This window comes from Taudactylus pleione, unplaced genomic scaffold (genome assembly GCF_031769625.1).
Source record: "Taudactylus pleione unplaced genomic scaffold, aTauple2 ptg000927l, whole genome shotgun sequence".
Lineage (NCBI taxonomy): Eukaryota > Metazoa > Chordata > Amphibia > Anura > Myobatrachidae > Taudactylus > Taudactylus pleione.
Genome location: NW_028285328.1, coordinates 370205 through 382473, shown reverse-complemented (window position 1 = coordinate 382473; position 12269 = coordinate 370205). Strand labels below are relative to the sequence as shown.

General features: G+C 48.1%; 1 protein-coding gene across 8 annotated transcripts in view; it reads right to left on the bottom strand.

Annotated features, from left to right (window-relative positions):
- Positions 1–2296: 2296 nt before the first annotated feature.
- The window catches only part of FAM163B (family with sequence similarity 163 member B), a 179163-nt gene continuing 169190 nt past the window's right edge, over positions 2297–12269 (bottom strand). For 7 of the 8 annotated variants that reach the window (XM_088459695.1, XM_088459694.1, XM_088459696.1 and 4 more), the window contains one exon: positions 2297–6871. In XM_088459695.1, coding sequence (XP_088315821.1) covers positions 6488–6871 — 384 coding nt within the window. In that variant the 3' untranslated portion in view covers positions 2297–6487. The remainder of the gene's footprint in view (positions 6872–12269) is intronic. The other variant, XR_015872972.1, reaches the window with a different exon arrangement.

Below are 12269 nucleotides of genomic sequence, written 5' to 3'. Positions count from 1 at the left end.
TTATTATATCTGTCTATAAATAATTCACTTTAACACATATGATATAATCATTGTTCATTTTACCTTCTCTGTACATTGTAATAAAACATTATTATTTATAAAACCTATATATATAATATAACGTTCTATATAATGTTCTGTCTATGTTTGGCACTACTGTCCTATACTGTAACGCTATCACGTAGTGCGGATGTGAGGTCGGACATCCACAAGTCATATAATATACATTACAAAAGTCGTTACTACATTTTCAGAGAGTAATTTATTTCAATTCGTCTTTCTCAGCGACTCCTGATAAATCCTACAACAGATTAACAAAGGTGCAATAGTCTTTATTATTGTGAAACATGACGTTTTGCAGATATGCTGAAATAAATATTGAATACAGTATATAGAGAGTAAAAGCAAACACTTTGCAATCGTAGATGGTCTGTAAATGTTTTATAGTCCTCCTGTTCACGTAGCTGAGACAGCCATGTTTATGGGTTCAACCAATTTATATACATAGGAATGCAGCCTATCCAGTCACTAGGAGTCAGTGACATCACTGAGAAAACAGTCTATCCACTCACTGGGAACCAATTACATCACTGAGAATGCAGCCTATCCATTCACTAGGAGCCAGTGACATCACTGACAATGTAGCCTATCCAGTCTCTAGGAGCCAGTGACATCACTGAGAATGCAGCCTATCCATTCACTAGGAACCAGTGACATCACTGAGTATGCAGCCTATCCATTCACTAGGAACCAGTGACATCACTGAGTATGCAGCCTATCCATTCACTAGGAACCAGTGACATCACTGAGTATGCAGCCTATCCATTCACTAGGAACCAGTGACATCACTGAGAATGCAGCCTATCCATTCACTAGGAACCAGTGACATCACTGAGTATGCAGCCTATCCATTCACTAGGAACCAGTGACATCACTGAGTATGCAGCCTATCCATTCACTAGGAACCAGTGACATCACTGAGAATGCAGCCTATCCATTCACTAGGAACCAGTGACATCACTGAGAATGCAGCCTATCCAGTCACTAGGAGGCAGTGACATCACTGAGAAAACAGTCTATCCACTCACTGGGAACCAGTGACATAATTAGTGGAATGGCTGCAATCTCATGCATATTGGTTCAACCCATTACATTATTGCGTCTACTGTGAGGCGGCGACAAGGTCACTGTAATAGTTACAAAACTTTTCATGACGTTTGCACAAATGATTAGTCCATCAAAGTACAGAACACAAAATTCACTTCCTGAGCCGACTGTGAGCAAGTGACCTGTCTGGTGTGGATGGAAGGTTTTATTCATCCCATAATCCAGAGGTTCCCAAACCTTTTTGAATCACGGCGCCCTAGTGCATCAGAATTGTTTTCACGGCACCCCTAAGCCAAACGCTTGTTATTGAGAAATTCATAAAAAAATGTAGTGAAGTAAAATGTCCTTACTAGTCACCCTTAGGGTCAGTTATGTGGTGAGGACAGGGATGTGCTGTCACCCTTAGGGTCAGTTATGTGGTGAGGACAGGGATGTGCTGTCATCCTTAGGGTCAGTTATGTGGTGGGGATGGGGATGTGCTGACCTGTTATCCTTAGGGTCAGTTATGTGGTGAGGACAGGGATGTGCTGTCATCCTTAGGGTCAGTTATGTGGTGAGGACGGGGATGTGCTGTCATCCTTAGGGTCAGTTATGTGGTGGGGATGGGGATGTGCTGACCTGTCACCCTTAGGATCAGTTATGTGGTGGGGACAGGGATGTGCTGACCTGTCACCCTTAGGGTCAGTTATGTGGTGAGGACAGGGATGTGCTGACCTGTCATCCTTAGGGTCAGTTATGTGGTGAGGACGGGGATGTGCTGACCTGTCACCCTTAGGGTCAGTTATGTGGTGAGGACGGGGATGTGCTGTCACCCTTAGGGTCAGTTATGTGGTGAGGACGGGGATGTGCTGTCACCCTTAGGGTCAGTTATGTGGTGAGGACGGGGATGTGCTGACCTGTCACCCTTAGGGTCAGTTATGTGGTGGGGACGGGGATGTGCTGACCTGTCACCCTTAGGGTCAGTTATGTGGTGAGGACGGGGATGTGCTGACCTGTCACCCTTAGGGTCAGTTATGTGGTGAGGACGGGGATGTGCTGTCATCCTTAGGGTCAGTTATGTGGTGGGGACAGGGATGTGCTGTCACCCTTAGGGTCAGTTATGTGGTGAGGACAGGGATGTGCTGTCATCCTTAGGGTCAGTTATGTGGTGAGGACAGGGATGTGCTGACCTGTCACCCTTAGGGTCAGTTATGTGGTGAGGACAGGGATGTGCTGTCATCCTTAGGGTCAGTTATGTGGTGAGGACGGGGATGTGCTGTCACCCTTAGGGTCAGTTATGTGGTGAGGACGGGGATGTGCTGTCATCCTTAGGGTCAGTTATGTGGTGAGGACGGGGATGTGCTGTCATCCTTAGGGTCAGTTATGTGGTGGGGGACAGGGATGTGCTGACCTGTCATCCTTAGGGTCAGTTATGTGATGGGGACAGGGATGTGCTGACCTGTCACCCTTAGGGTCAGTTATGTGGCGAGGACAGGGATGTGCTGACCTGTCATCCTTAGGGTCAGTTATGTGATGGGGACAGGGATGTGCTGACCTGTCACCCTTAGGGTCAGTTATGTGGTGAGGACGGGGATGTGCTGTCATCCTTAGGGTCAGTTATGTGGTGGGGACAGGGATGTGATGACCTGTCATCCTTAGGGTCAGTTATGTGGTGGGGACAGGGATGTGATGACCTGTCATCCTTAGGGTCAGTTATGTGGTGAGGACGGGGATGTGCTGTCATCCTTAGGGTCAGTTATGTGGTGGGGACAGGGATGTGATGACCTGTCATCCTTAGGGTCAGTTATGTGGTGAGGACGGGGATGTGCTTCTGTTTGTCCTCATATTTACATTACATTGACCATAAATAATGTGACTTGGTGCTGGACCACCAACCTGAGGTACCCCTGCACATGTCCCAAGGCACCCTAGGGTGCCACGGCGCACAGTTTGGGAACCACTGCCATAGTCACTCGAGATGACCGCGCTGATGCTAAAATAAAGTGAACGGCTGTACGGTGTTGCTAAGTGACACTACAGTTATGTTAGTCCTATGAGTTGTTAGCGGTACGATGAAGCGGATGGGTCACATTGGAGCGTCATTGGCTAAGCGCAGTCACTGTATGCGCAGGTCCAGACTTTCGCTGCTGTAAATTATCCTGTTGGATGCTAGTAAGGAAGGATATATTCAGTACAGGACACAGTGTCCATAACAACCAATCAAAAGTATTGTTACTGAAACCCACCCATATGTTTAATGAATTGTGTTTAGCAATTCTCCCAGATCGTGCGGCGGTGAAATCAGTCATTATAGCAGGTGGGCTCAGGCAAGGAAATCATTAAAACATGGCTTGTCAGGAGGAATTGACTTAGTAGGTTGGGAGAATATGGAGAATTCTCATCTTGGCAATATCATTAATAAGCTAATGGTAGATGATCACTATAATGTATGAGCTCTCTGTGTTATATATTATTATTGCTAAACGTGTCACGTGTGACGGAGCTGCTGAGGAACAGGCGGGTACATGACGGGTGAGCGGGAATGCTGGGACCAGCCATTTGCCCATCTACCACTCTGTATAACAATACAATTGTATAAAAGTGCATATACGGAAGAGAGAAGAGATTTACAGGTGGAGCAGGTTGTATTGCAGTCTGTGTGCACTGTGGTGATTGGCTTTGTAGATATTGGGATATATGAGAGTGTGTGCACCGTAGGCTGTGATTCTGCTCCCTCCATATAATACAGAACAGGAGACTGTCCCATAGGAGCATCATTCTGTATGTGGTAAATATAAATGGTTCCAGCATGAGGGACAGCTGCAACTGCGACCGACCTGATGGCCTGCGCCCCGTGTCCGCATTGCAGGCTTCATGCCAGAGTCTGCCACCATGCAAATTTCGGGCCTAGGCAGCGCTGGGCTCTTCCGAGCGGCCTGGGCTGGACATGACCTATAGATGGTGTAATGTCATAGGTCACGCAGCTGCACATCGTCCCGTCCGTGCACAATGTAGATGCAGCCAGTGAGGCCGCTGCGGCCATGGCATCATCGCCCCAGTGTATATCGGCCCGGCCGCTGTATTATCCGTGTAGCAGCTATTACCCAGCCAGTATATATCGGGGCGCTATATACCGCATATCTTATGTGTAAGGGTTTTTAAACTGTTTTAATGTGAACTTGTTAGGGGAGACTCGTTACATCTCACTTCATGTGAACTCGTTAGGGGAGACTTGTACAGGAAGATGCTCGATTACATCTCACTTCATGTGAAAAGGTTATTTAACAACTTCATTTTCCTGGCGGTCCCGGCTCGTCTCTAGTTATTACGGGATGTGTTGGGCCAACGTCTACCAATGTAACAATCTCACACACAAGTGCGTCAGTGCTACACAGCGCCCGGAGCCCCCATTAGCATAAGATAAGGAGAGTTTTGTCCTCGGCGGCTCCTCTATATCAGTATAAGTAATGAACAAGCGCCTTACTGCGGCCTGGTGGGGGAGGGGCGAATAGAGGAACGCAATAAGGGGATGATCAATACATGTGCAATCCCCTCCATAGATACAGTGTTACCGAATCCAGCAGAACAAATCTAGAATACAACACAAATGTGTCTGTGCTACATGCTGGAGCCGGATTATATACATAATATACACACTATATATTACATGGCAGCTGTAACTACACTGTCGCCTTATTTGGCCTGTTGTGGATGAGTACAAATGGGATTTATGTGAATGAATAAATATTCTCTGTAGAGTGTAGGTGCGAGCACAATATCTTGAGAATAAATATATTATATTAAGAATTTGTTGCCTGAACACATTTTACTTCTAAGTTTTATTAATTTTCCCTTTTGATTCAGTAACAGCAAAGTATCTGTGAAGGGTTTGAACTTCCATCAATAATTCCCTTTCTACAAATGTGAAATGACTTTCTTAGTGTCCGTGGATATGGCGTGCACCGGCGTTACTGGCGCACGGCGGCTCCTGGGTAACGTCTGGGACAGAATGATGCAGGAATCACAAGGATTCGCCCCTCTCCCACCAGATCCATTCTGACACTTTGCTAATTATTGTCATCGTTTCTCAGAAAGGAATTAGGGCGTAATTAGACATGGGAGAGAGGCGCTGCAGATGTGCGCTCCAAATACATGATAAATAAAATATCGGTCTTGACAAAAACATATTAGCGCTCAGGACAGATGCATTTTACAAACAGATGACGACAGTAATTCTGACTTTATATTTTCCTGTATCTGCACATGTAAGTGCGGAAGGTGCCGCAGCGCCCCCTCTGGCGTGATCACAGGTTGGCAGATAGCAGCGCAGCTCAAGCTGTTCTTCAGCAGCTGAGGCTTTTTAGTTTTTTTTTTTTTGTCTTGGGCAGTTAAATGGTTAAAAAGACTTTAATAAATGTTAATTCAACCCCATGTGTACCATAAACTCACAACCTGCACAAACACAGTTATAAAAAATATCCCGCCATTCGCACGTTTCCTGACAAACTAAATATGGTGTTATGGTGTTATGGTGTGGAATTTGTTATATATATATATATCTACTTCGGAAGATAAACCGTTCACCCTCTATTATATAAAAACATCCCAGTGTATAAATATATATATATTACTGCAGCCAGAGTCACCGCTTAGAGCTCTCGGTTTGATCTGGGAGGACACTAAGGAAATCGTCATCTGATTGACTAAACCTCCAGATTATCCACTACAGCGTGAGCCAGGGCCGCCATGTTCTGCCTGACGCTGGGGCGTATTCGCCTCGTCCCTTACAAATATGAATAAAAATAAGAGGTCTCTCTTCTGTCTTTGCATAAATTTCCGGTCGCCGTTATTGTCCTGGTAACTGCATCTCAACCGTACAAACATTTCTTTATAGTAAAAAGTTGCATTAATACCATTCGCAGACGTAAAAACGTGAACGCCGTCAATACAATACTGAGCATTCCCACAGGTACAGGTTAATAAATAAAACCAAAAAAGAACTTCTCAGCCATCAGCCCCCACACGAAGACCCGAATGTAACCTGTCCACGTTTGTTCTCTCATTGTTACATTAAAGTGACATATTATATATATTTATATCTGGAACATAATGTATAAATACATTCATAGATTAAAAACACTTTGCCATTAATGTAAAAGCTCATAGAACACTGGGACTGGTGCAGCGGACTTTGGAAGCAGTTGTACTGTGCTTTAGTGCTTGTTGCTGCACAACACGGTCGTACGGGGAGAACAGAAGCTTCTGGATTTTATTTTCAAGAAAAGGTTTCGGTGTCTTCTCAGCAAACACAGATTCCTCCTATTTCTTTCCACAAATGTGATGACGGAACAAGTGGTACCGAGCGATGCCAAATACAACTCCAGCTGGCGCCTCCGTGTCCTCACACATCCGTGCTAATACTGCGTGAGCGGGAAAAGGCCTCTCTCATGGCGGACAGACGGTTGGGATTTAGCACCTGCAGACTACTCAGGTTAACCGGCAGTTCAATCTCTTCCTGGCTGATCGTCTTGTAGGCGATGCGCTCGCCGCCATTTCGGATCTCCTCCGGCGGCTGCAGGAGGAAAGCTGGCGGCTCATTGTGGGAGCAGCCATGACACACGCTCCGGTAGGGTGGATGCTTTTTGTTGTAGGGGGAAGCGTAGATGGAGGGGCCATTGGCTAATACTACATTTCGGTTGCAATGTACCGGTGGGAAGCGGGAATGGACAGCGAAATCGGGCTCTTCCTCATCCTCTTCCGAGTCCTCCTTCTTGCAGCAGTAATACTGAGAGGAGGAAACAATATAATCAACAGCTTCATGACACCACTTACACTACAGTGACACCACTTACACTACAAGTATCACTTTGGTCAGTGGTAGAAACCCTTCATAGTAGCCAACTGAGCTGAACAGTTATATTCAACACTTGTAATTCCTGAACCGTCGGATGACCCTATGGCATTAGTGCGCAGTCGGATGACTCTATGGCATTAGTGCGCCGTCGGATGACTCTATGGCATTAGTGCGCAGTCGGATGACTCTATGGCATTAGTGCGCCGTCGGATGACTCTATGGCATTAGTGCGCCGTCGGATGACTCTATGGCATTAGAGCGCCGTCGGATGACTCTATGGCATTAGTGCGCCGTCGGATGACTCTATGGCATTAGAGCGCCGTCGGATGACTCTATGGCATTAGTGCACAGTCGGATGACTCTATGGCATTAGTGCGCAGTCGGATGACTCTATGGCATTAGAGCACCATCGGATGACTCTATGGTATTTGTGCATTAGTGCACCGTCGGATGACTCTATGGCATTAGTGCGCAGTCGGATGACTCTATGGCATTAGTGCGCAGTCGGATGACTCTATGGCATTAGAGCACCATCGGATGACTCTATGGTATTTGTGTATTAGTGCGCCGTCGGATGACTCTATGGCATTAGTGCGCAGTCGGATGACTCTATGGCATTAGAGCACCATCGGATGACTCTATGGTATTTGTGCATTAGTGCACCGTCGGATGACCCTATGGCATTAGTGCGCCGTCGGATGACTCTATGGCACTAGTGCGCCGTCGGATGACTCTATGGTATTAGTGCGCCGTCGGATGACTCTATGGCATTAGTGCGCAGTCGGATGACTCTATGGCATTAGTGCGCAGTCGGATGACTCTATGGCATTAGTGCGCAGTCGGATGACTATGGCATTAGTGCGCAGTCGGATGACTCTATGGCATTAGTGCGCCGTCGGATGACTCTATGGCATTAGTGCGCAGTCGGATGACTATGGCATTAGTGCGCAGTCGGATGACTCTATGGCATTAGTGCGCAGTCGGATGACTCTATGGCATTAGAGCACCGTCGGATGACTCTATGGTATTTGTGCATTAGTGCACCGTCGGATGACTCTATGGCATTAGTGCGCAGTCGGATGACTCTATGGCATTAGTGCGCAGTCGGATGACTCTATGGCATTAGAGCACCATCGGATGACTCTATGGTATTTGTGCATTAGTGCACCGTCGGATGACCCTATGGCATTAGTGCGCCGTCGGATGACTCTATGGCACTAGTGCGCCGTCGGATGACTCTATGGTATTAGTGCGCCGTCGGATGACTCTATGGCATTAGTGCGCAGTCGGATGACTCTATGGCATTAGTGCGCAGTCGGATGACTCTATGGCATTAGTGCGCAGTCGGATGACTCTATGGCATTAGTGCGCAGTCGGATGACTCTATGGCATTAGTGCGCAGTCGGATGACTCTATGGCATTAGTGCGCAGTCGGATGACTCTATGGCATTAGTGCGCAGTCGGATGACTCTATGGCATTAGAGCACCGTCGGATGACTCTATGGTATTTGTGCATTAGTGCACCGTCGGATGACTCTATGGCATTAGTGCGCAGTCGGATGACTCTATGGCATTAGTGCGCAGTCGGATGACTCTATGGCATTAGTGCGCAGTCGGATGACTCTATGGCATTAGTGCGCAGTCGGATGACTCTATGGCATTAGAGCACCGTCGGATGACTCTATGGTATTTGTGCATTAGTGCACCGTCGGATGACTCTATGGCATTAGTGCGCAGTCGGATGACTCTATGGCATTAGTGCGCAGTCGGATGACTCTATGGCATTAGAGCACCATCGGATGACTCTATGGTATTTGTGCATTAGTGCACCGTCGGATGACCCTATGGCATTAGTGCGCCGTCGGATGACTCTATGGCACTAGTGCGCCGTCGGATGACTCTATGGTATTAGTGCGCCGTCGGATGACTCTATGGCATTAGTGCGCCGTCGGATGACTCTATGGTATTTGTGCATTAGTGCGCCGTCGGATGACTCTATGGCATTAGTGCGCAGTCGGATGACTCTATGGCATTAGTGCGCAGTCGGATGACTCTATGGCATTAGTGCGCAGTCGGATGACTATGGCATTAGTGCGCCGTCGGATGACTCTATGGTATTAGTGCGCAGTCGGATGACTCTATGGCATTAGTGCGCAGTCGGATGACTCTATGGCATTAGTGCGCAGTCGGATGACTCTATGGCATTAGAGCACCATCGGATGACTCTATGGTATTTGTGCATTAGTGCACCGTCGGATGACCCTATGGCATTAGTGCGCCGTCGGATGACTCTATGGCACTAGTGCGCCGTCGGATGACTCTATGGTATTAGTGCGCCGTCGGATGACTCTATGGCATTAGTGCGCAGTCGGATGACTATGGCATTAGTGCGCAGTCGGATGACTCTATGGCATTAGTGCGCAGTCGGATGACTCTATGGCATTAGAGCACCGTCGGATGACTCTATGGTATTTGTGCATTAGTGCACCGTCGGATGACTCTATGGCATTAGTGCGCAGTCGGATGACTCTATGGCATTAGTGCGCAGTCGGATGACTCTATGGCATTAGTGCGCAGTCGGATGACTCTATGGCATTAGTGCGCAGTCGGATGACTCTATGGCATTAGTGCGCAGTCGGATGACTCTATGGCATTAGTGCGCAGTCGGATGACTCTATGGCATTAGAGCACCGTCGGATGACTCTATGGTATTTGTGCATTAGTGCACCGTCGGATGACTCTATGGCATTAGTGCGCAGTCGGATGACTCTATGGCATTAGTGCGCAGTCGGATGACTCTATGGCATTAGAGCACCATCGGATGACTCTATGGTATTTGTGCATTAGTGCACCGTCGGATGACCCTATGGCATTAGTGCGCCGTCGGATGACTCTATGGCACTAGTGCGCCGTCGGATGACTCTATGGCACTAGTGCGCCGTCGGATGACTCTATGGCATTAGTGCGCAGTCGGATGACTCTATGGCATTAGTGCGCAGTCGGATGACTCTATGACATTAGTGCGCAGTCGGATGACTCTATGGCATTAGTGCGCAGTCGGATGACTCTATGGCATTAGTGCGCAGTCGGATGACTCTATGGCATTAGTGCGCAGTCGGATGACTATGGCATTAGTGCGCAGTCGGATGACTCTATGGCATTAGAGCACCATCGGATGACTATGGTATTTGTGCATTAGTGCACCGTCAGATGACCCTATGGCACTAGTGCGCCGTCGGATGACTCTATGGCACTAGTGCGCCGTCGGATGACTCTATGGCATTAGTGCGCCGTCGGATGACTCTATGGCATTAGTGCGCCGTCGGATGACTCTATGGCATTAGTGCGCAGTCGGATGACTCTATGGCATTAGTGCGCAGTCGGATGACTCTATGGCATTAGTGCGCAGTCGGATGACTCTATGGCATTAGTGCGCAGTCGGATGACTCTATGGCATTAGTGCGCAGTCGGATGACTCTGGCATTAGTGCGCAGTCGGATGACTCTATGGCATTAGTGCGCAGTCGGATGACTCTATGGCATTAGTGCGCAGTCGGATGACTCTATGGCATTAGTGCGCAGTCGGATGACTCTATGGCATTAGTGCGCAGTCGGATGACTATGGCATTAGAGCACCATCAGATGACTCTATGGTATTTGTGCATTAGTGCACCGTCGGATGACCCTATGGCATTAGTGCGCCGTCGGATGACCCTATGGCATTAGTGCGCCGTCGGATGACCCTATGGCATTAGTGCGCCGTCGGATGACCCTATGGCATTAGTGCGCCGTCGGATGACTCTATGGCATTAGTGCGCCGTCGGATGACTCTATGGCATTAGTGCGCCGTCGGATGACTCTATGGCATTAGTGCGCCGTCGGATGACTCTATGGCATTCGTGCACCCTGATGACTCTATGGTATTTGTGCATTAGTGCGCCGTCGGATGACTCTATGGCATTCGTGCACCGTCGGATGACCCTATGGCACTAGTGCAGCCATGTCTTCTTCTGACTTCTCCTAAATACATTGCTTTACCTTTGTCACCAAATGTGCTCAACAACAAAACCTTTATAAAATCCAGAGTCCACTTAATTCAAACATGTTGCAAATCACCTATGTGACCTGTGCTTTGGATAGGTCAGGGTTAGGCAACATGCTGCACTCCAGCTGCTGTGGAACTACACATCCCAGCCAGGGTTGCTATATGTCATGGTTTTTCTGGGATCGTGCCGGTATTGGGGTCTGTGTCCCGGATCCCAAAGACAGTCTTCGGGACGCCCAAATGTCTCAGTTTCATAGGGAGAGCAGTCTGTCCCCGAGCCAGGAGCTACAGCCAAAGGTGGGTGAGGACCTGGGCAGCGGACTGACACTGTACTGATATAGCAGCCGGTTACGTGTGAGCCGGGGGCACTGCAGGCATCATAATGCGGCCAGACTACACACACGGACACCACCCCCTGAGTCGCCGCCCCTGGGCTGGGCTCACCGCGCAGAGTGTTTTTTAATCTTTTTTGGGGTGGGGCGTGGCCACAGCGCTTGTACTTGGCCACGCCCCCAGTGTGTCTCAGGCTATTTTGTAAAAAAAAAAAATTGCCAACCCTAATCCCAAGAGACACTGACAGAGGCATGCTAACACCGGCAGGGCATGCTGGGAAGTGCAGTTCTACAGCAACTGGAGTGTCACATGTTGCCGACCACTGGAACAAGCTGTATTCACAGAGCAGATCCTCAGGGCAATAAACAACCAATGAAACAATTTGCATGATGACAAACATACTGCACTGAGGTAAGGTAACGTATAGGGGGAGATGTATATACCAAACACTGCAGGAGAGCACTGAGGTAAGGTAACGTATAGGGGCGCATGTATATACCAAACACTGCAGGAGAGCACTGAGGTAAGGTAACGTATAGGGGCGCATGTATATACCAAACACTGCAGGAGAGCACTGAGGTAAGGTAACGTATAGGGGTGCATGTATATACCAAACACACTGCAGGAGAGCACTGAGGTAAGGTAACGTATAGGGGCGCATGTATATACCAAACACTGCAGGAGAGCACTGAGGTAAGGTAACGTATAGGGGTGCATGTATATACCAAACACTGCAGGAGAGCACTGAGGTAAGGTAACGTATAGGGGGAGATGTATATACCAAACACTGCAGGAGAGCACTGAGGTAAGGTAACGTATAGGGGGAGATGTATATACCAAACACTGCAGGAGAGCACTGAGGTAAGGTAACGTATAGGGGGAGATGTATATACCAAACACTGCAGGAGAGCACTGAGGTAAGGTAACGTATAGGGGCGCATGTATATACCAA